Raw genomic sequence first — 26,795 nt, forward strand, 5'->3', positions numbered from 1 at the left:
TCTGTGTGTGGTCAATTAATTTTATTATTATCTGTCATTAGGTGTGTAATTGCTTTGTCTCAGTACAAGTTTCAGTACATTTAACGTCAAACGTAAAGATATTGATCGATGGCAGCTCCAGAAAATCTGACCGTGTCTGCCCATGACATCATCTGTCAGCCTTAGCAACAATCTAAGTTTCATTTAACCTCAGACCTGATGTTTTTTTATTTTTCCTTCAACTAAAGTAACAATAATATTCATACAGGCCTAATATTTATTATCCTTCTGCGCTGGCAATAGCTGTAGCAAGAGGCATTATGTTTTCAGGTTGTCCGTCCGTCCGTCCCATCTTTGTGAACACAATATCTCAAGAACGCCGAAAGGAATTTCTTCAGATTTTGGACAAACGTCTTGGACTCAACAATGAACTTGTTACGCTTTAGTGGTCAAAGGTCGAATTTTGTGGTCAAAGTTCAAAGATCAAGCTCACTGTGACCTCACAAAATGTTTTGTGCCATAAATCAGGAATTCATACACTAATTATGACAAAACTTCACAGAAATGTCTGACATGATAAAATAATGAAGTGATGACATTTCAGATCCAAAAGGTCAAAGGTCAACTTCACTGTGACATTATAATGTTCTACATAAAACACTTTTCTGGCCATTATTCAGCGTCATATCTCAGGAACAGAAGGGGAGACATTTGGTCAGATACTGAATTGGTGACTCTAATCTTGAAACTGTGCTGATTGTATAGATCTTCTGTGTGTGAAGCATCCATGTTTTCACTGACATGGATGGAGACTGTCAGAGACACTGGACTGGTGGGCGGAGTCAAACATGCCAGGGTAGTAATTCTAGTTTCTTTAGTAACGTTATAACAGTATTGAGAAAGGGCACGTGTTTCATGTTTATTTCAAACCGAGATAGTAGTTAAAGCTCGCTAACAGCCACGTTAGCTAACATGAACACTCGCCACTTTCTTTGGTGTTAAAGACATCTCAAGGTAATACGTAGTTTCATTTTTTCAAGACTGTAGGTTGCGTAGTTTTTTCAATTTAATTTTTTATTTTACAAAGGAAAACATAATGAGAACAATCGTAGCTAACGTTACATAACTAGCTGACATACATCCACCGTTCAAACAAAACAGCAACAAAAATATTCCTTTAAGTGAGGAGATCCACCCCTCCATAGCTCCACCCTCTAATCCAAACATGGTCACTTCTGGCTCCTAAAAATCCAAGATGGCGACAGACGACATGCTGAACCAAAGATACTGGATTACTGCAAGATAGCCCATCTACAATATACTCCCACTGTATGAAATGGTATACATTTCCAGTCTCCTAAGTAGGCGCTGTCCCCCGTACCCCAATCAAAGACGAGTATCCCCAACCTCGCTTCTGTCAACATGTGTGTACCCTTACTGGCCGTAAGCTAAATAAATAAACGGCCCGTGAAAAAAATATTTTTGCTGCTGCTGTTAGCTGTCCCTGTCAGCTGCAGCCACTGATGCTTTCTAGACATCGTGATTTCCCAAAACTGAATAAATACCACACATAGCAACACAAAACTGCTTTGCTAGCTCAATCATGTTGTAACTAAGATATCCGCTGGAAAAAATATGTTCTGAAGATATGTGGCTTGTGATAAATGGGTCAAATATTTGCTTCCGTGACTATGGGGCGAAAGAATCGTTTATTTCTCCCACTGAAGTCAATGGACTCAGGACCTGCTGTTAGTCTCCTAAAGGGGCGTGGTGGTCGTGAACCCCACGTGACACTGATACAGGAAACTGACTCGCAGTGGACCGTCTTGGTTTATCCACCATTTATGGCTGAACTCAAGGTTTCAAAATGGCAGTCCACGAACCAATGGGTGACATCACGGTAGCTACATCCATTATTTCTACAGGTTATGGTTAATATGTCTTTATAAATAGTTCATCTCAGACTTTGACATGTAAACTTTTGTTGCTCAATTTGATGCTGCTGACTCAAAACACCATTCGCTTGTTAGACAGATGCAATTAGCTTTTAGCTTTGCAGTTTAATGGCTGTATTTGTATTTAATAAAGGAAAATTAGAAAGTCAGTAGGAGTGTGAAGTTTACTGAGATACGGAGAACTTTCTGAGAACACTTTCTCTTCATGCGAGCACAAAGCCATGCACACACTAACACTAAATGTCAGTAAAACTAAAAACAAAATGTAAACCTTTGTTTAGATGTAAAAAGGAGCCCAGTAAATTTTCCATCCTTTTGCTAATAACACATGATCAAAGTTCTCTGAAGCAGTGTTTCCATCCTGACGAGCTCTGTCTCTTTATTTCAAGAGAATGTGGATTTGGCACTTCACCTAAAAACACACAGAGACATTGGGAAACTTTTAGCACAGGAACCTTTTTTAAAGAATGTATATACAGATTGTTTGTGATGCAGGAGTGTTACCGTGTGCCAGCGTAGTGTGAAGTTAGGCAGGGCCAGGTGACAGTGGGGGCAGGTGCTGATCTGGTCTGGGTCACCTTCATCACCCCAGGGACCTCTGCTGGGTTTGTCTGACAGGGAGTTTGCCTTAAAGGTGCTGCTTAGCCAAGTAGTTTCCCCCACACTGTAGAAGTCATCCTCATCGTCGCTCTCTTCCTCCTCTGGTGCAGCCTCTTCATCGTCCAGCCTGGTTGTTGGAAAACACTCCAGCTGGTTTGGGAGATAGAGACAAAGGTGTTAATTTTATATCCTTTACAGTGGATTTGGGCTTTTGGTGAGTCTATGACATGTACGGGAAAAGAAAGAGGACATTTTTTCTCTTATAAATAAAAGTTGAACAGCTAAGCAGTGTAACACTCTGCTCAGTGCAGTACAATCAGGGGTTTAACCTCAGCCGTAGCTGAGCAGTAGCTCACGGTGGCTAAAGTTAGCAAACTTTTTATGCATTGCTGACTTTGAGGACGAGTGTGCAGGATTGAAAGGGAATTACAGATGTAGCCACAGCGCTCGACAGTGCGAACATTTCACTCGCATTTGCAACTAAAAATAGGTGTGTGCAAACTGTAAAAAATATTTAGGGGCACATGTGCGCATAAAAAAATCAGCCGAAGCAGCCTATATTTTTGTCAATAAAAAAATATGATAATCTAACCGCAAATGTTGGAGGAACTCCAGCCGCCTTCCCTCTTCCCTCTTCCCTCTTCCCCGTGTGACACAGTTATGGGCGGTTTTCCAAGCCACTGTTGGCACAATAAATATAAGTCCCACTGTCAGCTGGGTGGAAATGAGTCAAAGTGTGGAGGAGACGGACCGGGAAAAGTGGCGGACCTCCGGGGAAGCCTGCTCCATTCTCCCCGCAGTTAGGGACCGTTCGCCACGGTACCACTGCTGGGCAGGGTGGAAATAAGTCCTGCAGAGTTTCAGAGGACCTGGAGAATGTTTTAGGATATTACAAAGATAATATATATAAGATAATAACATTAAAGACAAAATTAAATTGCAATACTTTTTCAAAACTTGATGATTTTACCTTTCTGTACATTTTATATACAAATTCATTCAATAATTTTGCTTGTAAATGTCTATTTGCATCACGTTTATTACGGAAAACACATTATTTGATCAATTTACATTGTGCCCCTAAAGTTCTTTGTGCGCTCCTTACTTTTTCAACTTAGGAGCACATGTGCTCCTTGGGAAAAAAGTTAGCGTCAAGCCCTGAGCCACTTTTCGGAGCTGAGCTGAAGGCAAAGCTTTTGATTTACTGGTACATCTACGTCCCAACCCTCACCTGTGGTCATGAGTTCTGGGTAGTGACTGAAAGAACGAGGTTGCAGATACGTGACTGTAATGAGTTTCCTTTGTGGGGTGTCTGGGCTCAGCCTTAGAGATAGGGTGAGGAGTTTGGACATCCAGAGGGAGCTTGGAGTAGAGCTGCTGCTCCTTCGCATTGAAAGGGGTCAGTTGAGGTGGTTCGGACATCTGATCAGGATCCTCCTGGACACCTCCGGTTAGAGGTGTTCCAGGCACGTCCCACTGGTAGGAGGCCCCGGGGCAGACCCAGAACAGGAGGGTTACATATCTCATCTGGTCTGGGAACACCTTGGGATCTTCCAGGAGGAGCTGGAAAGGTTTGCTGGGGAGAGAGACGTCTGGGGTGCTTTGCTTGGCCTGCTGCCCCCACGACCCTGTCCCAGATAAGCCGATGAAAATGGATGGATGTAGCCTCGTCATGCTTTTAATCTACACCAACTTCTGAGACATACACTGAGATTTTAGCTGCCAAATGTTCCACTGTGTTCCCCAGCTAGTTACTAACTTTGTCAGTCTGTCCTGTTTCATTCTTATGTGGGATTGTTACTTTCATTTTTACCATAATATATAAGATAAGGGCTGCACAATGGTGCGGAGTTTGCATGTTCTCCCTGTGTCAGCGTGGGTTTCCTCCAGGTGCTCCAGCTTCCTCCCACAGTCCAAAGACATGCAGGTTAATTGGTGACTCTAAATTGTCCGTAGGTGTGAATGTGAGCGTGAATGGTTGTCTGTCTCTATGTGTCAGCCCTGTGATAGTCTGGTGACCTGTCCAGGGTGAACCCTGCCTCTCACCCAGTGTCAGCTGGGATAGGCTCCCGCCCCCCTGCGACCCATGATAGGATAAGTGGTTATGGGAAGTGAATGAATGAATGTAAGACAAATGCTTGCAATAGACACAAACCTCGTGATCTTCTAAATCCTCAGCTGGAATTGATTTCATACATCTGTTACACATCACTGTTATTCCTGTGAAATAAAACAGGCAGAGTTTAGTAGAATCGTCATGGTAACAGCTGAAGAAAAAGACGTATTGTGTAAGTTAGTCGGCGTTGCCACACATCCCCTTACTCTCGTTTGATGGCGGCTTGCTGCTAGTCTGAGGAGCAGCTGAGTCGTCGTCAGCAGCTGAGCAGGTCAGTTCGTGCTCGGCCTGGTCCTTCAGGGTGACGTAGCGGCCGCATTCCAAGCAGCGTTCAGTGCGACTCCCACAGGCCAGACTGTGTTCGTCCAGCTCCTTGTGCGGCAGCTCTAGCTCGCAGAACTGACAGCTCTGCAGACGCTCCACACACTCGTCAGACTGGAGGACGGAGCAGAGGCAGACTGATAAACAGGTGTTTAACCTTTACAGTGAGCCTTTTGGAGACTCTTGATCTTTTCCCCACTTTGACAGGGATGAAGTTATTTAAACTCACCTCATGATCCTTGAGGTGACGATGCTCCATCTTCTTGTTACACTTGGAGCATCTCACCTGCACACAAACAGAGCTGTAAGCCTCCACAACACACCGTCATGTGGAGTGTGTGTGTGTGTACCTGTGTGTGTGTGTGTGTGTGTGTACCTGCGTGTGCTCTTCCTCTCTGTGTTTGTCCAGTAGCTCTCTGTGAACTGATTCACCACAGTCAGGACAGGGACACAAGAAGCGCTTGCAGTGCGTTTCGTGCAGAGCGAAGTTGGCCTCTGCGACCTCTTTGTGGCTTCAAGAGAAAAATGTTGACGGTCATATTATGTCTTGTAAGAAATAAAAGACACTTTAAATGAACTTCAAACTCAAGTAAAATCAGGAAAAGCTCTCCGATAAAAGGTGTTTTAAGAAGGGATCACTGACTCGGCCGACCTGATTTCCTCCGGCAGATTGTTCTACCGCCTCAGGGCCCTGACAGCAAACATGCCAGGCCTAAAAGGATGCCAGTGATGGCCACATCTGGGTCATGCCTTACTGTGCGTTATCATGTTCAGTGTGTTTCCAGTAATACACCTGCAACGTCTCCAAACTATTCTGTTCATCTTTTGTGTCCTAAGTCTGCCTGAAAGCAGCGGGGATAAGGAGCTGGCCTCTGGTTTGTTCCGGTTTCCTCATCCCAGTGATCGGCACATCTGGGTGATTTTAGTATATGTTAGATGTGTTTCCATTCACATCCTCTACAACGGCAGAGCAACATCAGCACACAGTCCTGTTCTTATAGATAACTCTCTCTCTGGTGGTGCTGTAGCTGACCAATATGGAGTTAAATTTGTGTCTTTATTACGTGCGAGAAAATAAATGATGTGAGAGAAAAAAACATATTTGAAAGAAAGCGTTTTCACACTGATAGCAAAAAATAATAATATTTGAGACTAAAAAATATAAAAAAGAAGATAATATAAAAAAAAATAATTTGAGATTTAAAAAATGATTTCCGAGAAAAAAAAAACTCTCAAAAAACTTTCTTTTTTTTTTACTCTCAAATACTATTTTTTTGCTATCAGTGTGAAAACATTTTCTCTCTCTCTAAAAACCTAATATAGAAAGTGAAAGGAGACTGTTTCTTTTAACCCCGAGTTAATGAGTCTCACTGCTGAACTTATTAAACACATTACAGGTTCATATTGCCTCGACGTCAGATTAATGTGTGTTAAGACTTCTAACTTTCTTCCTTCTTACAAACGTGGACTCACACAGTCCGCTGATGTCCCACTGCTCTCTGTCAGGTGTTTGTTGGAATATAGTCATTAAAAATATACAGAGACATGAATATTATTCAGTGTACAGTTCACTTTAACTGTCTGAAACCAGTGTTGAACAGGTACACTACTGGTTCACGTCCTATGTTCAGTATATTTGCTTCTTAAGTATTAAACCAACATCACACAACCAGAGTTTTAAATGTAATTTACAGTGACTTTGGTTCATAAGAAACGTTTGATAAAGTAAACTCTCACCACTGGCCGCAGGTGCGTGTCTCCTCCTTGTTCTCCATCCGCAGAAATCCTCGAACTATGATCGATTTACAGAAAAAGTCTGACTTTGTGACCTGACACTTTCAGTCTCAGTTCAGCAAAACAGAAAGTGAAATCATGCTGCGCCATCACATGGTGTCATTGTGCGCATGTGCCACAGGATGGCGCCAAAGCTCCAGTGTGACTGCAGCAGTGAAGGGGTCAGTTATGAGCTTGAGTGAGACTTCAGAGCCGGAGCTAGTGATGGGATTTCTCGTTCACTTATTTTTTTATTTTTTTTTTATTTTTATTTCCTTTGTGTGTGTGTGTGGTGGGGCTGTGTAACTGGGTTCAATGACAAATCGCATTGGTGATTTATTGCATCACGTGGTCTGGATATTGTAGCCATAGCAACGGCCTTTATAAACAACAAGTAGTGGTGTGAGTGACAAGCCGAGTCTTTGAACCGGCTTTTTGAAGTGAATGAGTGAACGCAAACTAGTCTCTCTCAACTTGTTCCAGATCAAATAATCTGAAATTAATGGATACAGAGTAAAGTAAAGTAAAAAGCAAAGAAATTAGGAACTGGCTCGTTCACTCTAAAGAGCCGGTTCAAAGACTCGGCTCGTTTGTGAACGTCACATCACTAGCCAGAGCCGTGCACAGACATTTAGTGGGGCAGGTGCTCAGGTGGGACTAAAGGGCATCGCTTACACAAAATATTTTTGCATATAGGCAGGTGTGTTTTTTCTTTTGTTTGCTTGCAGAGGCCCCTGGAGGTCTCTATGTGTCTGCTGGCACCAGAGGAGCTCCTGAGGCCTAATTACAGTACATTAATGCACAGTAATGAGTCTGAGGTGTCTCAATGTCTATACTATACACACCTACCTGCTGCTACACACACACTTTCTACATTTATCATCAGTGTACACACTTTAGTGTCTATAAAAAAAACCCCACCACAATCAATAAATCTTTACACTAAATTAATAAAAAAAACATTGTTCCCTGAATGACTGAAATAATCAGCAAACCAATCTACCCTCCAAACTATAAGTAGACCTGTGTTTAATTACAACAACGGGCTTCAAGTGAGTTCTGTTCTCCTCTCCTCACTTTATTCTGCACTTCATGTAGCCAAAAATTGTATTCAAGTAAGAGTACTGATATTTTAGAACAATATTTCTCAAGTAAAAGTAAAAAGTAGTCATCCAAATAATTACTTGAGTAAGCGTAAAAGAGTATTTGGTGAAAAACTACTCAAATACTGAGTAACTGTTGAGTAACGTCTGCTTTATTTGTAAAATATGAACATGAATGTAATTAATCAATCAAAAATAATAATCTGCAAATTCATGTATTTTAAACGATACCCCTTTAACTAAAACAAAAATAAATTAAATCTTTACAAACATAACATAAATCAAGGCACTAGAAACACAAATATATTCTTATACTGTACATATATACATATATACATATATATATATATATATGTATATATGTAATGATGTACTCAGAGGTAGGTAGAGTAGCCAAATATTGTACTCAAGTAAGAGTATTGTTACTTTAAAACAATAAAACTCAAGTAAAAGTAAAAAGTATTTTGCATTAAAACTACTCTTAAAAGTACAATTTATCCAAAAAGTTACTCAAGTAAATGTAACTGAGTAAATGTAACTAGTTACTACCCACCTCTGTCAGAGGGCAAAGGGCAGGTACTGAGCCCCACCTGGGATCAATCTGAACCACATCTGCAGAGACAACACACTGTTTAAACAGCGTTTGAGCAGATATTATTATTCTGTAAGAGCTCTGAACAATAACTGAATAACTATGATAATAATAATAATAATAATAATAATAATAATGAACTTTATTTATAGAGCACCTTTCATGCATGAATGCAGCCCAAAGTGCATGAACAAAGCAATATCAGAAACAACAAAACAACAACAGTTAAAAACAACACATCAATTTAAACAACATTAAGAAAACAAAACAATAACAGTGATAAAAATCAAATCAAATCAACCTGTATTAAAAGCCAAATTAAAAAGACAGGTTTTCAATTTCTTTTTAAAAATAGCTAAGGAGTCTGCCATTCTCAGATCTAAAGGGAGAGTGTTCCATAGTTTAGGGCCATAAAAACAAAAAGCAGCTTCACCGGTTCTCTTGTGGGACACCTTGGGAACAACTAAAAGACAGGCAGTGGAGGATCTGAGAGTTCTTGTTGGGACATAAGAAGAAAGGCAATCGCTGATATAAGACGGTGCTAAATTATTTAAGGCCTTATAAGTGAGTAACAGAACTTTAAAATCAATCCTAAAAGAAACAGGCAACCAGTGCAATGATGCAAGCTGATGACTAATGTGATCTCTTTTTTTGTATTTGTTAAAATCCTGGCTGCAGCGTTCTGAATAACTTGTAGTTTCTTCAGTGACTTTCTAGGGAGACCAGTAACAAGGGAATTGCAGTAGTCCAAACGGCTAGTGATAAAAGCATGTACAAGTATTTCAGCATCATCCTGAGTTAAAAAAGGTCTAATTTTGGCAATGTTTCTAAGGTGAAAAAATTATGTTTTTGCAACTTCTGTTAAAATGGCGAATAAAATTAAGATCAGAGTCTAAAATCACTCCTAGGCTTGTAACATGTGATTTAATCTGACTGAAGTTTCTGCCTTTCTTCTAGTGGACCAACAAGTAAAATCTCTGTTTTCTGCTCGTTTAGCTTTAAAAAATGTTTGTTCATCCAGGTGTTAATATCTGTAAGACAGGAAAAAAGACTGTTTAACGCACTAGGGTCTCCTGATGAAACAGAGATATATAATTGCATATCATCTGCATAACAGTGATAATGTACATTATGAAGACTAATTATTTTACCTAGAGGGAGCATATATAAAGAAAAGAGGATCGGACCAAGGATGCTCCCCTGAGGTACACCATACTCAACATAAAATGTCTGTGATACAGAATCACCTAGGCTAACAAAGAATTTCCTGTCAGACAAGTAAGAACGAAACCAGTCAAGCACAGCACCAGAAAGACCCATCCGTTTCTCAAGTCGATAAATTAATATGGAATGATCAACGGTATCAAACGCAGCACTCAAGTCAAGTAAAAAGAGGACAGCAACGTTATTCGAGTCAGCTGCGATTCTGAGGTCATTAACTACTTTTAATAAGGCAGTTTCTGTACTGTGGTTAGTGCGATAGCCAGATTGAAATTTATCCAATAAATTATTAGTGTTAAGATGATTAAATAGTTGATTAAAAACAATTTTCTCTAACAGTTTACCGATAAAAGGGAGATTTGAAATAGGCCTATAATTGGCTAAGTCACTAGTGTCGAGATCAGGTTTCTTGAGCAAAAGTTTCACCATGGCTGTTTTAAAAGCAGCAGGGAAAATACCAGACTGTAGAGAAGTGTTGGCGATTCTGGTAGTGTCATTAGAAAGGCACAAGAGACTGGATTTAAAAAGTTTAGTTGGAATAGGGTCTAGTGACTAGTGGTCTAACAGTGGTCTAGTCTATAGAATAGTGACTTGGATATTCACTGCAGGCCTTTTACAACAAGATGGTCTCAGTGTCTTTTATAACCCCTCACACACGACAGCATTTACAGTGATTCATGACCATAAGTTGTAGTCTGTCCCTTCTGATGGAGTCAGTGAGCTGGATGAAGGCAGAGAGTGAATCGGTGCTGGAGCAAAGGTCAGAGGTGATCACATGATGAAGTCACACACTTTCACATGTTTGTGCCTTATCTCTGCTCTCTCTATGTAATTATATTGAACACAGTCTAATACAGAAGTCCTGCGATAAATCCACCATCATGACGGTTATAATGTTTTTGTTGAAGCTGTTTGTTGGAGCTATAATACACAGCGACACATTATCGCCTTGCTCAAGTCATAGTTGTGAGATTTCCGATTGTCCTGAATGCATCAGATGAACGATTTGAAAGGAAGGAAGTACAGTGACGCGTCGCCATGGTTACAGGGGGCGGAAGTGGTGACTTTGGTGAGTTGGGTTTACATCTACTACTTTGTTTGACTCTGATGCAAAGAGCAACGTTACAGTGTAGGAAGCTGTGTCTGTTAACGTGACGCTTGATGACATTTTATTTTGCTCGTGTCGTGTTATAGTGTCGCGCACGAGAAGTGAAACACACTGCTGCTGCTGTGATTTGTTCGCGCGCCTTTGTTTTCATTTATAGAAAAAATGACCCGAGTAACAAAAACACTGACGTTTAATGTATGCTCTGCAGCCTGCAGGGACATGACAGCATTTGAAATGATTTTGGCTCGATGTCATCACATTGAGCTCAGCTGTGTGTCAGTGGAGTGCATCAGTTTGGGCACCCCAAGACATCTGAGCTCTCAGACAACTTTTCCCAGGGTCTCAGACCTTAATGAACTTGTCAGGGCTCTGGCTTGTTCACAGTCATCGTTAGCAAAGGCCAGGTGATGCTAATTTCAAAGCTTTATAAAGACTCTGACTCCTGAAAGCTTGTCCCAACAACCAGCAGCCATGGGCTCCTCTAAACAGCTGCCTAGCACTCTGAACACTAAAAGACCTGATGAAGACTAGAAGAAGATAGCAAAGTGTTTTCAGGGAGCTGTTTCCTCTGCTGTTGGTCATGTCAGTAAGAAATGGCAGTTAACAGGAACTGTGGAGGTCTATGGACTTAAATTTGTGTCTTTATTACATGCGAGAAAATAAATGATGTGAGAGAAAGTAAAATATTTCAAAGAAAACGTTTTCACACTGATAGCAAAAAATAATAATATTTGAGACTAAAAAAAGTTTTGAGAGAAAGTATTTTGTCGTAGAATATAAAAAAAAGATATTTAAAAAATGATTTCTGAGAAAAAAAAACTCTCAAAAAACTTTTTTTTACTCTAAAATATTATTTTTTTGCTATCATTGTGAAAATTGTTTCTCTCAAAACATTTTTCAAATTTTTCAATTTTTCAAATTCAACTGAATCATTCATCCACCATGGTCGATTCACCGGCATAGATGCGCTGCATTATTTGGGAGCGGAGACTCCAATGTTTGGGTAAGATGATGACACAGATGAATGATTCAGTTGAATTCGACTCCCAAGACGATCCTCACCCAGCTGTCAATTATGGAGTTAAATTTGTGTCTTTATTACATGCGAGAAAATAAATGATATAAGAGAAAAAAAATGTTTGAGAGAAAAAAAAATATTCAGTTAAAAAAGTTTTCACACTGACAGCAAAAAATAATAATAATGTTTGAGACTAAAAAAAGTTTTGAGAGAAAATATTTTGTCATAGAATATAAAAAAATAATAATTTGAGATTTAAAAAATGATTTCCGAGACAAAAAAACTCAAAAAACTTTTTTTTACTCTCAAATATTATTTTTTTGCTATCAGTGTGAAAACATTTTCTCTCAAAAAAAATTGTTTCTCTCAAAACATTTTTTTAAGTCTTTGCTCTCGTGTCAGGATTTTGCTTTCGCTGCGAAATAACGTCATGGGCAGGGCCACGTTCCTATTGGCCAGTCTCAATCGAATTGACAGCTGGGTGAGGATCATCTTGGGAGTCGAATTCAACTGAATCATTCATCTGTGTCATCATCTTACCCAAACATTGGAGTTTCCTATCCCAAATAACGCAGCGCATCTATGCCGGTGAATCCACCATGGTGGATGAATGATTCAGTTAAATTTGAAAAATTTGAAAAATGTTTTGAGAGAAACAATTTTTTTTGAGAGAAAATGTTTTCACACTGATAGCAAAAAAATAATATTTTAGAGTAAAAGAAGTTTTTTGAGAGTTTTTTTTTCTCAGAAATCATTTTTTAAATCTCAAATTATTTTTTTTATATTCTATGACAAAATACTTTCTCTCAAAACTTTTTTTAGTCTCAAATATTATTATTTTTTGCTATTAATGTGAAAACTTTTTCTCTCAAATATTTTTTTTTCTCTCATGTCATTTATTTTCTCGCATGTAATAAAGACACAAATCTAACTCCATATTGGTCAAGCTGAAAACTCTCTGAGAGAGCTGCTCGTAGGATTGTTAGAAAGGCTGCAAAAGACCTGCAGGAAGATTTCTCAGACTCTGGAGTGGTGGTGCACTGTTCTACTGTGCAGACACACCTGGACAAATATGACCTTCATGGAAGAGTCATCAGAAGAAAACCTTTCCTGTGTCCTCACCACAACATTCAGCCTCACAAGTTTGCAAAGGAACATCTGAACAAGCCTGATGCTTTTTGGAAACAAGTCCTGTGGACTGATGAAGGTAAAACAGAACTTTCTGGACACAATGAGCAAAGGTATGTTTGGAGAACAAACTGTTAAACATGGGGGTGGATGGATGATGCTTTGGGCTTGTGTTGCAGCCAGTGGCACGGGGAACATTTCACAGGTAGAGGGAAGAATGGATTCAGTTAAATTCCAGCGTCACAGCGCACGTTGAAGGCTGTAACACAACAAAAGTCCTTCACACTGTTGTTTTGTTTTGTGCAAATAAATCTTACAAGCACTTAAAAAAGCAGTTTTCATTCTACAGGAAGTTTGAAATCATGGCTGGAGCTTGAGACTGGGCACAGGTGCACCTAGAAGGGTTTTCTGCCTTCAACCACCTCCACCTGCACTATCCCCCTGTTTGAGAATGTCCCACTCAGCCATCCCGCCTCTCGGTGTCGGGGCCACGGCCCCAGAGGCTCTGTCCCTCCTGCACCAGCGCCTGCTGATGGCCGAGGAGGAGGCTGAAGCTCTTATTAGAGACACGGGCACACTGGGGGTCTCCAGGGATCAGATCCTGGGGTCTGCACAGAGGATGGACGCCACACAGCGCCCTGTGAGTCCTCTGAAGGTGCGTCGGGTCACTTGGGACGAGGGCGCGCTGCGGAGACAGTGTGACGCTTTAGTGAGCCGGGTGTGTCGCATGGAGAGTCTGCTGCAGACCCTCAAACTCACCGTGTTCCGCCTGGAGACTGAGAGACAGCTGGATCCATCTCACACAGGTAAGGGCTCATATGTAACCCTGTTGGTTAGCTGAGACAAGGAAACAGTGATCTCACTAAGTGTATCGTGTGTTACTGGGGCACCTACAACACACTGTTTTTTTTCTGTCCTCTGATTTTCCCGCTCAGCCCATCTGGAGCAGCAGCTGGCAGCGCTGCAGCAGGACAGTGAGGAGGAGCGTCAGGCCTGCAGGAGGGAGGTGATGAAGCTCAGGGAGCAGCTTCATCAGGCCTACCAGGAGAGAGATGAAGCTCTCACAGAGGTGCAGAGGCTGGAGGAGACAGTGGGGGCTGCTGCTGCTGCCAAGGTAACACTATCACCCAGTCACTTCACAGCGCGGGTCTTAGTTTTGCACTTTACAGAGATAAAGATAAACTTAAAGACAGGTTGTTGAACCTGTGTCTCAGTCCCAGCGTGTCCCTTTGCTTTTATAATAATGCTCATTATGTAAAAGGTTGTTCTATGAATGATGAACATGACTCAGTGGGTAGTTTAGAAACTTCTGAGTTCTCTTTCTGGCTTCCACTGTTTTTTGAAACAACACTTCACCCATTAAAGGAACAGTGTGTCAGACTTTATGGGGATATAGCGGCATCTAGTGGTGAGGATTACAAATTGCAACCAGCTGAAACTAGGCCTGTCGCGATATGCGATAAGTCAGTTAATTGCACGGTAGATTTAAAGGGAGATGGTAACTTTTCTGGCCGCGATTAATTGCCGTATTCATGCGTGTTTGTTTTCCTCGTCTTTCTCAAGACGACAAGAGCGTTCACTGCCGTGCATCATCTGGCAGCCAGGTGAGTTGGTTCATTAGCGTAATGAACGGAGGGAAAGCTCTTGTCATCGAGTGTCTTTGTCTCTGTGGGGGAGGCGGGGCTATGAGCCACACACACACACAGTGCGATCTTCGTGAGGGGGAGACGAGGCAGAGAAGAAAACAGAGAGTTGAGCGTAACTGTGCGTTTACACCAAACGCGATGGACGCGATGTCATCGCCCGTAACGCGAGTATCGCGTCGCTTGATCACAAGCGTCACCTTTTTGATCATCACTTCAATCGCGATGACGCAACCCTCCCCCTGCAATTTTCTTCACCTCCCGCTATTTTCTCGTCAACCATGGCTGAGTTAACTACCGTAGCTGCTCTTTATCTGTTGTGGACATCTGATTTGGATCGGAGACCCAAACGCCGCCGTGTCTGGGTTCACAATATCCTCCAGAAACGCTGGGTGAATATCATCACCTCCTGCAAGAGCTGCGTCTGGATGACGGTCGTTTCCAGCAGTACTTCAGGCTGACGCTGGCCCAGTTTGAGGACCTGTTGGCCCGTATCGGTGTGAGGATCTCCCGCCTGGACACCAACTACAGGCGCTCCATCCCAGCTGCGGAGCGCCTGTCCATCTGTCTCCGGTTAGTTGCTTATAATTTCTTTATGATAATGAACGCTGATTGGATGTCGCGGCACAGCGTCACGCGATGTCGCTTGAAAAGTTAAAATTTTTCATCTTCAAGCGACACACGCGATGAGGCGATGGACGCTTCATCGCGTCGCTCTTATCGCCTGAAACGCGTCGCCCGAAGTGACATCGCGTGTCATCGCGTCATTTACATTGATTTTGAATGGAAACTTGTGGCGTTCATCGCGTCCATCGTGTTTAGTGTGAACGCACAGTAAGAGAGACAGGGAACTTGTTCCTAAACCAAATGCCACGGCCCCTGTGTGGGAGTGTTTTGGATTTAGTCTATTTAAAGTCTATTTATATTTGTTTTTGGTTGTTTTTTTTTTTTCAAATAGAATTTTTTATAAGAGACTGAGAGTCCATTTTATGGAAGCGTATTGCATTCACTTGACAAATAAAAAAAGCCCTGTTTTTCGGGGTATTTTTTTCTGGGTTTTTTGGGTTTTTTTTTGTCATTTGTTTCTAATTTTCGGGGGGAACGAGGAGACGAGATACTTGAAAATTTTGCGAGAAGCTCCCACCTGGCACCTGCAAGTGACCCCTGCATCCATGGTGACTCCTGCTCATGGATGTACTTTTGCATCTGTGCTCCTGCTCCTAGACAATTTCAACTACGGGATCAATAAGGGTAAGGCACGTAATTACCCTTATTGATCCAAAAAAAACCCCCCACGAAAAACAGAAAAAAATTGCCACGAAAATCAGGGCTTTTTTGAATTTGTCAAGGGAATGCAATACGCTCCCGAACCATTTTATCGTTTTTGGTTGGTTTTTTTTGTTTTTTTTCTATTTAGTCTATTTTTATTTATTTATTTATTTATTTCGATATATTTACGTGTTATTTCGGATATTTACATTTTCTTTATTGCATTCCTAAATATTCTTTTTTTTTTTTTTTTTAAGATATTTTTTGGGGCATTTTGGCCTTTAATGGATAGGACAGACAAGTGCGAAGGGGGGAGAGAGAGGGAGCGCCACACAGCAAAGGGCCACAGGCTGGACCCGAACCCGGGCCGCTGCGGCAACAACCTTGTACTAGAGGGTGACACGGGAGTGGATTTTCCCGTACCATCCCACTCCCACAAAAATAATCCCATCCCGTCCCAATCCCACAAGAATAACTCCTGTACCATCCCGCTCCCGGGTTGTGTTTCAGTTACAGTAAAAAAAAAAAATATATATATCTATAGTACATGGATCACACAATGCCTACCTTAGTTGAATATAAACCCAAATATGACATTTAAAGTTGTGTTTGATGTTTATTGCCTAATTATTTTAACATTCACTCCACCTTGATGCTGTTCAGAATGACAAACACATTTGATTTCTGATGTGTTCAGACAACACGTCATAAGAACCAGTTCTGAGAGAGAAAAATGTAGTTAAAGTATTGCAGTAGAAGCAGTGTTTGGTTCCTCTGACTGATATTATTATACAGTCAGGTCCATAATTATTTGGACAATGATACAGTTGTCATCATTTTGGCTCTGTACACCACCACAATGGGTTTTAAATGAAACAATGAATACCTGCTTAAAGTGCAGACTCTCAGCTTTCATTTAAGGCTTTGTTCAAAAATGTAGTATGAACCGTGAAGGAATTACAACCATTTCTTCACACAGTCCCCCGACTTTAAGGGCTCATAAGTATTTGGACAAACTAACATAATCATCAATTAAACAGTCAGTTTTAATACTTGGTTGCAAATCCTTTACAGTCAATGACTGCCTGAAGTGTTGGACACATAGGCATCATCAGATGCTGGGTTTCTTCCCTGGTGATGCTCTGCCAGCCCTTTACTGCAGCCGTCTGCACTTCCTGCTTGTGTTTTGGGTGTTTTGCCCTCAGTTTTGGCTTCAGCAAGAGAAACGCATGCTCAGTTGGATTCAGGTCAGATGATATGACTTGGCCATTGCAGAACATTCCACTTCTTTGCCTTAAAAATGTCTTTGGTTGCTTTTGCAATATGCTACAGGTCAATGTCCAACTGCACTGTGAAGCATCATCCAATGAGTTTTGAAGCATTTAATTGAATCTGAGCAGATAATGGTGCCCCAAACACTTCAGCTTTCATCCTGCTGCTCTTGTAAGCAAGACAAGACTTCACTAGATTCACAAGATGCAAACCATTGGTTAGCCTTAAAAATGGAAGGCCAGATTAGAGTTTGTCAAAAACCATCTAAAAAGCCTGTACAGTTGTGGAACAGCATACTATGGACAGATAAAACAAAGATCAACTACCAGAATGATGGGAAGACAAGAGAAGGAAGAAGGGAAGGAACTGCTCATGATCCAAAGCACACCACCTCATCAGTGAAGCATGGTGGAGGTACTGTTATGTCATGGCCATGTATGGCTGCCAGTGGAACTGGTTCTCTTGTATTTATTGACGATGTGACTGCTGACAAGAGCAGCAGGATGAAAGCTGAAGTGTTTGGGGCTCAGATTAAACCAAATGCTTCAAAACTCATTGGACGATGCTTCACAGTGCAGATGGACATTGACCTGTAGCATATTGCAAAAGCAACCAAAGACATTTTTAAGGCAAAGAAGTGGAATGTTCTCTGATGGTCAAGTCATATCATCTGACCTGAATCCAACTGAACATGCGTTTCTCTTGCTGAAGCCAAAACTGAGGGCAAAACACCCAAAACACAAGCAGGAAGTGCAGATGGCTGCAGTAAAGGGCTGGCAGAGCATCACCAGGGAAGAAACCCAGCATCTGATGATGCCTATGTGTCCAACACTTCAGGCAGTCATTGACTGTAAAGGATTTGCAACCAAGTATTAAAACTGACTGTTTAATTGATGATTATGTTAGTTTGTCCAAATACTTATGAGCCCTTAAAGTCGGGGGACTGTGTGAAGAAATGGTTGTAATTCCTACACGGTTCATACTACATTTTTGAACAAAGCCTTAAATGAAAGCTGAGAGTCTGCACTTTAAGCAGGTATTCATTGTTTCATACAGAGCCAAAATGACGACAACTGTATCATTGTCCAAATAATTATGGACCTTACTGTATATGGCATCATTAGATTATTAATACTGAAGCATCAGTGTTAGAGCAGCATGTTACTGTTGTAGCAGGTGTGCAGTTAAGTTGGTCGTATTCGCTCTTTTTGTTGAGATGGTTTTAGAACAAACCCGGCACGCCGGCTCATCCAAATTACTGGGCTGCCCTCTGTCATTTGGTTTCAATCCAAAACACTCCCACACAGGGGCCGTGGCATTTGGTTTAGGAACAAGTTCCATGTCTTTCTCTTACGCTCAACTCTCTGTTTTCTTCTCCGCCTCGTCTCCCCCTCAAGATCGCACTGTGTGTGTGTATCCCATAGCCCCGCCTCCCCCACAGAGACAAAGACACTCGATGACAAGAGCTTTCCCTCCGTTCATTATGCTAATGAACCAACTCACCTGGCTGCCAGACGATGCACGGCAGTGAACGCTCTTGTCATCCAGTCTCTTTGGTGGAGAGAGATGACGAAAACAAACATGCATGAATATGGCAATTAATCCCTTTTAATTTACCGTTCAATTAACCAACTTATCGCATATCGCGACAGGCTTAACTTTTTTTTTTCCCATCCCGTCCCAATCACGTGAAGAATAGTGAAACTGATTCCCATCCCGTGGGAATCCCACGGGAATCACGTGACCCGTGGGACTCCCGGAAAAATGTCAGCCTCTACCTTGTACATGGGGCGCCTGCTCTACCACTAAGCCACCGACGCCCCGCATTCTTAAATATTCTTGTTAAATAAATGTTTATTTCTTTTTAAAAGGGTGTACTTGCATCAATATGCCTTTATTATCATTACATAAGTTAAAAAAATGGTCTATAAACAGCAAAATTACAACAATAATAAAAATGGTCTTAAAAGCACAATATTACACATTATCGCTTATCGCAATAATTTCTGACGCAATTAATCGCCCAGCAAAATCTGTTATCGTGACAGGCCTAGCTGAAACTTGGTTAGAATTCCTTTAGTGTTCATTGTTCAAAGCAAAACAAACAGACCGGTGAAAACACTGAGTAAAGCATTTTCACGCTAAAAAAAATCTGTGTTTTTGTGATGCTGCTTGTTGCAGACAGGTATGGAGTTAGATTTGTGTCTTTATTACATGCGAGAAAATAAATGATATGAGAAAAAAAAAATTTGAGAGAAAAAGTTTTCACACTGATAGCAAAACAATAATAATATTTGAGACTAAAAAAAGTTTTGAGAGAAAGTATTTTGTCATAGAATATAAAAAAATAATCTGAGATTTAAAAAATGATTTCCAAGAAAAAAAAACTCTCAAAAACTTTTTTTACTCTCAAATATTATTTTTTTGCTATCAGTGTGAAAACATTTTCTCTCTCTCTCTCAAAAAAATTGTTTCTCTCAAAACATTTTTCTTCTCTCTCTCAAAAAAGTCTCTGCTCTCGTGTCAGGATTTTGCTTTCGCTGCGAAAATAATGTCATGGGCAGGGCCACGTTCCTATTGGCCAGTCTCAATCGAATTGACAGCTGGGTGAGGGTCGTCTTGGGAGTCGAATTCAACTGAATCATTCATCATCTGTGTCATCATCTTACCCAAACATTGGAGTCTCCGCTCCCAAATAACGCAGCACATCTGTGCCAGTGAATCGACCATGGTGGATGAATGATGATCCCAAGACGATCCTCACCCAGCTGTCAATTCGATTGAGACTGGCCAATAGGAACGTGGCCCCGCCCATGACGTTATTTTCGCAGTGAAAGCAAAATCCTGACACGAGAGCAAAGACTTAGGTTTTGAGAGAGAGAAGAAAAATGTTTTGAGATAAACAATTTTTTTGAGAGAAAATGTTTTCACACTGATAGCAAAAAAATAATATTTGAGAGTAAAAAAAAAAAAAGTTTTTTGAGAGTTTTTTTTTTCCTCGGAAATCATTTTTTAAATCTCAAATTATTTTTTTATATTCTATGACAAAATACTTTCTGTCAAAACTTTTTTTAGTCTCAGATATTATTATTTTTTGCTATTAATGTGAAAACTTTTTCTCTCAAATATTTTTTTTCTCTCATATAATTTATTTTCTCGCATGTAATAAAGACACAAATCTAACTCCGTAACAGGCTGCTAACTAGAGTTCTTAACAGGCTGCAAATTATCAGCGACTCCACGGTGGTTCCAAAAAGAGGAGCAGCTTCAGTAATGTGGAATAAACTGTGGTGTCCTGAATGTTTTATGAACAGCCCCGGACTTCTCAGACTCTTTTAGTGACTTACCGCTCAGAGGGAACTCATTCAGCGGCTCGTCTGGCAGCAGCACAGCGTCTCTCCCTCTCCTCTCTCACTGGTAGTCAGTGTCATCAAGTGATTTTGTCATACACCTTTGGTAATGTAAACCTACGTGACGCTCGCAGCTCAACAATAAACTCCACACATGTGACTGTGTGATAGTTGTGGTATCATAACAGCCTGTCACAGGTTACAGCATGATGATTAGAGGAGAAATGGCAGAGCATAAAGGTCCAGGTGGAAAAAACAACTCAGTCATTTAGGATTTTACTAAAAGAAGGAAATCACCTGTTGATTTATATATATATAGATCCCAGGGGACATTTTTTGTATTTGGAGCTGTTTAAATGTGTAATTTGTGGTTGATTTTATTTAGTTGAACTATTAATATTGTAACAGAATCTGAATCTCACTCTGAGTTACTGTTGTTGTTCACAAACTGAAGAAATGAGAGATCATTTTAGTTTTTACTGAATATTTGAAGCAAACTGTGAAACTGGATCACTTTGTTGTAATTCTCTTTTCTTGATTAATAATACATGACTGTTACCATTTGTCTCTTGCTCCAGATGGAAGTGGCTTTGGCAGCTGAGGAGCTGAAGATCGTCAAATTAGAGATGAGTCAGAAACTGACGGAGGTGAGTGGCTAATTATTTTAATTTACTTTAGCCCTGTTATCGCCCTCTGTCACACATGTGCCCTGACGACCTGAAGACGAACCCTGTTAACAAACCCTCCCTGTGGCCAGATGCAGCAGCAGATGAGACAGGAGTCGGCCCGCTCCGCTGAAGCCATGAAATCTCACAGCGAGTTTCTCCAGCGGGTGGAGGAGATGGAGAGAGCAGTGGAGATGGAGAGGAGACAGGTACATTGTAAGAGCGCTGGGCGAGTAATGAGCATGTGGAAACAGCAGCTGACAGCTTGTCTGCCTCTGGCCTCCCAGGCTCTGATGCTGCGCTCAGATTGCCAGGCCTTGCGTGTGGAGGTGCGGACCGGCCGGCAGCAATTGGCTGAAGAAGAAGACAGAGTCCAACAGCTGGAGGAGCGCTGTCAGCAGCTCACAGAGCAGACAGGTGAGGAGGCATCCAAACCAATCTGTTGTGGCTGTGCTGTAGCCATCGCAGAACGCTGCTGTGAGGCGTCTGAGGAAAGAAAAGTACAGATTACAGTTTATTTCTCCAGCTGTCAGTTCTTTTGGTCACATACAACATGTTGTGTGGTCAGGTCGTCTCTCACGGGCAGGAAGTTGTTCTGAGCTCCACTCTGTAAAAACAAACACCCTGAATCATACAGTGGGCAAACAAAACAAAAAGAAGTGCACTCAGTAGAGCGCAGAACTCCACCATGCGACCAAGCAACCGCCCAGGCTGATCACAGCCACTCTAGATGAGAGTAATCGTATTCGAGCAGCACGTTTCAGAAGGATCTCAGAAATACACACACACACGAAATACACTCTCTTTTAGAAGAAGCCAAAGCGTGTTGTACAGAGCACATCCAGGTTTCCTGCTAACATGCACTGTGTGTGAAATGTAGATACAATATAATGATGAATGTTTTCATAACAAATAAAACACAGTCACAAATCTTTGATCCAGGTCATTCATAACTAGTTGTTAACGGTATTAATGTAAAACTGCTTTAGTCAGCGTTCTACCGGTTTTAATTACTGGGTCCGTTTGTCTTGGAGAGGTGGAGACCTCTGTGGATAACTGGACTCCCAGTAAAAATCTCCTGAACATCTGGATCAGCAAAAAGGTGAGCAAACATTGGCAGGTGCTCGTCACTGACAGGCCGAACAATGTTGGAGAATCATTGATGTGTAGTGTGAATCAGCTGGTTGCAATCCTCGCCACTAAATCTTACACACTTTACCTTCAATGATAGATATTGTTTTTGCTTTTAGATGTGGCACCACAGGCCTGAACTACGAAGAAGGTTTTGTCAGGAGTTAGCGTGGTGACGTCAAATATACGAAATATATCTGGCGAGCTCTAGATAAAGCCCAGCTGGATACTACTCCAGGTGGAGGTGTCTCGTCCTCGGTCACATCCAGACCTTGAAAATAAGGCTGCAACCGGTCCCATTCCTTGCAACAGAGGCATTCCTCTTCTGTGGGCACTGGGGCACAGCATTCACAGGTACACCACCAATCTCCAGAGCTACGCAGCCTTGCAGCAGCCATTCCTCCTCTCTCGTCCTCTACCTGTTGCGCCTCTCTCTCTCTCCTCCTCCGTTCTTCAATTTCACAAAGCTCTTCGTCAGTGTATTCTGGCTCAAATAAATAAGGGCGGCCATCAAACTCTGCAAAATCAAATTCCTCCTCCACAAAGTCGAAGTCTGGCAAAAAGTCAGCCATTATTCTATAAATCTTTCATAAAATGAATGAATGAACTTTTCAGGCTACTGCCCGGTTCTGCCTTCCTGCTGTTGCTGCTTGTTCTCGTGAGATTTCAGGCACGGTATGAGACTGCGATATTTCGGCCGCTCTTTGGAAAGCAGAGCTAGATGGTAAACAAACATGGCAGCACACCGGTAAGGTAAGACAGCACGTTTACATGTCGTTTTCTATATGTTCTCTGACATTTATCCTAACGATATGAGGCGGTCTTTGTGGAAAAAAAGCTTGTTTAGTGGACTAACTTTGCACTTGAAGGTTGCCCGTTCACTTACGTTTTAACAGGTCCGACGCTACGGCTGTATCTAGGCTAACGGCTAACATGCTAACTATTATTTCTATGTCACTAATCACTTGAAACAAATTTAGGACGATAGGAGACAGGTTGAAATAAACAGAAATTTCCCTTTAAGTCTGGTTTCCAGGACTAAGAAGCTGGCTCTCTTTACCTGCATCAATCACTGTGGCAACTTATGCTGAACAGTTAACCTGCTCCAGATCACAGCCTGTCAACACCTCGACCTCTTGACCAATCAGATCACTGAAGAAAAAATGCACCCATGAACAAAAGTCCAGTCCACTGGTTTTAAAACAGAGCTTAAAACAAACAGAGATCATTTACAACTCTAAACATGTGGTTTTAGCTGCATTTCAAATTATGTAAAGTTTATTTTAGTCGCAGTTATAATGTTGCTACTTTCACACTCTGATTCATCACTGCAGCTCACACCTGTGTGATGAGAACTAGGATAAAACAAAGATTATATTTTATTATAAAAGCCACATTTCAGTCAGACAGACCTCATCAGTCATCAACTCTTCTTTGCTTCAGCAGCAGAAACAGTCTGTCGTTACTTTAAAGTGTTTAATGTGACATGTTCAGAGGAGTTTCATCATCATGCAACTAAACAGCAAAACACTCTCTACTAATATCACATGTGGCCTTGTGATGCTAACATGTAATGTAAGTCTCGGCTGACGGTGAAGTTTTGGATACTATTTTCAGTGTTTTACATTTTCCATTATAGGATTGCAGAGTATCGTTTACATCTCACACCATCAACATGTTACTGTCTCACCGTCGCAGACACTTTCAGTACCATATAATCTCATCGTCCAGGTGATGTTGCCTGTAATTAACACCCCATAAACACGCTCGTGGCTGGATAGGAAAACCCAGAGTTGACTGAACTAGTAACCAGCTGTGTAGTACTGGTTTTACAGACAGACAATGTGACGGGTTAATCAAGGCAGATAATGAACAGATATCCTGGGTAAGTTGGACTGGCTTTATAGTACAGGCCTCTGTTCTGGCTGAAAGGTTGGTCAGGTACTACACAAATCATATTTACATTCTTAATAAGCCCCAGAGCTTCACATGATGTTTGGATGTTGAACTGTATTATTGTGTTTCATTCTCAGTGATGAAGGACTCCCTCGTGTCTGAGCTGAGGACTGAGCTGAAGGTACGTAGACAGAGATCAGTGAATGGAAATCTCTTCAGTTAACTGTTAAATCTTTATTTCTGCTGTCAAATATTGTATGTGTGTGTGTGTGTGTGTGTGTTGAGAATGTTCATGTGGCTCTTCAGAGGCAGCAGACAGAAAACAGTAAACTCCTGATGGAGGGCAGAGAGTTGATTTATTCCTCGTCTGATTTTTTTTTAAGCCACGTAGACGTGTTAGTCTGAGAGGTTCCTGCAGCACAGTCATGTGGAAACTTACAAAGTTAACAGTATGTTTTTCTCCCAAAATCCATGATCCAATATCGTGCATCTGTAATAATAATAAATTCACACAAAAAGAAAAGAATTTCAGCCTTTTGGGCTTGAATTCAAAATAAGCTTTGGAAGTTTATCCATTAAATATAATTCTAACACCTGAACAGGAACACTTTCGTTCTCTGCTTTAAACATGTTTCCCACTTTTGGTGCCCTCTTTGACAACGTTAGTTATCAGGTGCACTGCACTAGTGACACATCCTGCTGTCGTCCAAACACCTGCTCTCTTCTTTACAGCTGAAATACACAGAAATACACAAAGTAGGACTCTCCCTTCTCTCCCTTCTATCAGGCTGAGCGGAGTCGTGCGGTCCACCAGCTTCAACAGCAGGACCTGCAGCTGGAAGCAGCCACACGCAGCATCCAGACTGAGCTGCAGGTGGCGCTCACAGATAAAGTTAACCTGCAGCTGGAGCTGTGAGTCTCTCTCATGAACACTCTCACCCTCTCACCTCTCACTTTATGTAACAGTATTCATTTGTAAAACTAAAATTTATGAAATTAAATAGGAGATGATTTTTTTTTTTTTTTTTTTTGCAAAGATTTATAAAATCTTAATAACTTTGGTTTGTTGGTTACAGTCATAGTTTTCCTGTCATGCATGTATTTGCAGTGAGGGTTATTTGGAGGATCTAAAACTTCTTCCAGATGCCAGACAAATAATAAATACCAACAATAAATATTTACAGACGATAATATTCAGTTTTTAAAATGACCTCAGAGCCAAACAGAACCGCAGCACATTGTTCTGTCCACGACCCACGATGTCTCTTTTTCTTTTCTCTCCTGTTTCCCTGAGTTCACTGTCTCATAAGAGACAAGCGCTGCTGGGAGAGGAGACAGTGTCATAATTTGAGAACAGTGAGGTTAGACAGATATATTGGTTTGTAATGTTTCAGACTGATATTTGATTTTGGTCCTTTATTAAAAATCAAAGTTTGTCTCTGTTATCTATATTTTTCAGTTTCTGACTCCCCTGGTGTCATTGTTTAATGAAACCTGTCTCACTGTGCTGCGAAACCACCCACCTACAATAACTGTATAACTCTGGCATTTGTTGGAGATTCAGTTTAATCTGATGGTTGAACTTTGATGCCGCTGATGCGTTTTGGACATGAAATGTTGACAGTTTAAAAGACAAATTGAGAGAAGTGTGTTTGTTTTGGGTTTTTGGAATTGGAAGTATCGTCTTTAGATGCAAAACAAAATATCTGTCCTTCTCCAGACAGAAGCTGACAGGTGAACATGCACAGCTCCTGCAGAGCTCCTCCACTGCACGAGAGACAGCGTCCACTCAGAGGGAGCTACTGGAGCGAACCATTGAGAGACTGCGGGGGGAGCTGAGCACGGCCAGGAGAGAGGAGGGTGCAGTGAGGAAAGACCCGCAGAGTTTAAAGAACAAGGTATATTCAACAAACGCAGTTATTTTTTTGCATGATGGGAAGTGTTGCACCATGAAGTAAAGAAATTACTCTTTGTGTATGCGTCCTGTCTCTCACTGGCCTCCAGCTGAGTCTTGTTGTCACTAAGTTGGAGGGTGAGAGGAGCAGTTTGGAGACCCAACTTACTGAGGCCAAGGTAGGACTGGTGAGAAAGCCGTCCCACACTATATCCAGGGCTCCCACACGTCTTCATGGACGAAATTTCAAAACTTTTCCATGACCTTTTCCACGTGGGGACCCTGTATATGACGCTTTATATGCATTCACCCATTGGTTATAGCGCTAACTTCTCTCCCTGTTGGTGCCTGTGAACCTTTGATTGACAGCAGGAGGCGGGGTCTCTGAGCTCAGCCCTACAGAGGCAGCAGGATGAGAACAGGAGGCTCATGGGAAAGGTGGCGGCTTTGGAGCAGCAGCAGGTGAGAGACAGGTCACCGTTACATTCAGCACTTTATCTCTCATTGTGGATCTACTTATGCACTTATAGTATTTCAGTCAGGAGGGACTCATTCTTTGTGAAAAGAATATTTATTAGCATGTGCACAAGTGTGAAAAAAGTGGAAAGTCTTGGCGATTAGACCCCATGGAGATGGTTTAGAGTTCCTCATTCTAGTGGTGGTAGCAGTGGTGAAGACGAGATGAGATGAGAAGAGGAATGGGCTTTTGGTGAGCTTGTCCTGGACTCTGGATACGAGGTGAACGAGGTGAACGAGGTGGA

General features: G+C 41.5%; 2 protein-coding genes across 2 annotated transcripts in view; one reads left to right on the forward strand and one right to left on the reverse strand.

Annotated features, from left to right (window-relative positions):
* Nucleotides 1–6: 6 nt before the first annotated feature.
* xaf1 (XIAP associated factor 1) lies at nt 7–6,845 on the reverse strand. Its single transcript, XM_033630854.2, has 7 exons — nt 6,709–6,845; nt 5,348–5,483; nt 5,201–5,257; nt 4,857–5,085; nt 4,690–4,754; nt 2,439–2,684; nt 7–2,346 (listed from the first exon to the last, which is right to left on the reverse strand). The coding sequence occupies exons 1-7, from the start codon at nt 6,744–6,746 to the stop codon at nt 2,314–2,316; spliced, it is 804 nt and encodes a 267-aa protein (XP_033486745.1). The 5' UTR covers nt 6,747–6,845; the 3' UTR covers nt 7–2,313.
* A 3,838-nt stretch (nt 6,846–10,683) lies between these two features.
* The window catches only part of ccdc150 (coiled-coil domain containing 150), a 49,154-nt gene continuing 33,042 nt past the window's right edge, over nt 10,684–26,795 (forward strand). The window contains exons 1-11 of the mRNA XM_033631503.2: nt 10,684–10,729; nt 13,264–13,720; nt 13,850–14,028; nt 21,027–21,095; nt 21,206–21,322; nt 21,401–21,530; nt 24,278–24,321; nt 24,928–25,052; nt 25,861–26,038; nt 26,145–26,213; nt 26,404–26,496. Coding sequence (XP_033487394.2) covers nt 13,366–13,720; nt 13,850–14,028; nt 21,027–21,095; nt 21,206–21,322; nt 21,401–21,530; nt 24,278–24,321; nt 24,928–25,052; nt 25,861–26,038; nt 26,145–26,213; nt 26,404–26,496 — 1,359 coding nt within the window. The 5' untranslated portion in view covers nt 10,684–10,729; nt 13,264–13,365. The remainder of the gene's footprint in view (nt 10,730–13,263; nt 13,721–13,849; nt 14,029–21,026; nt 21,096–21,205; nt 21,323–21,400; nt 21,531–24,277; nt 24,322–24,927; nt 25,053–25,860; nt 26,039–26,144; nt 26,214–26,403; nt 26,497–26,795) is intronic.

Source organism: Epinephelus lanceolatus, chromosome 4, assembly GCF_041903045.1.
Source record: "Epinephelus lanceolatus isolate andai-2023 chromosome 4, ASM4190304v1, whole genome shotgun sequence".
NCBI classification, from domain to species: domain Eukaryota; kingdom Metazoa; phylum Chordata; class Actinopteri; order Perciformes; family Serranidae; genus Epinephelus; species Epinephelus lanceolatus.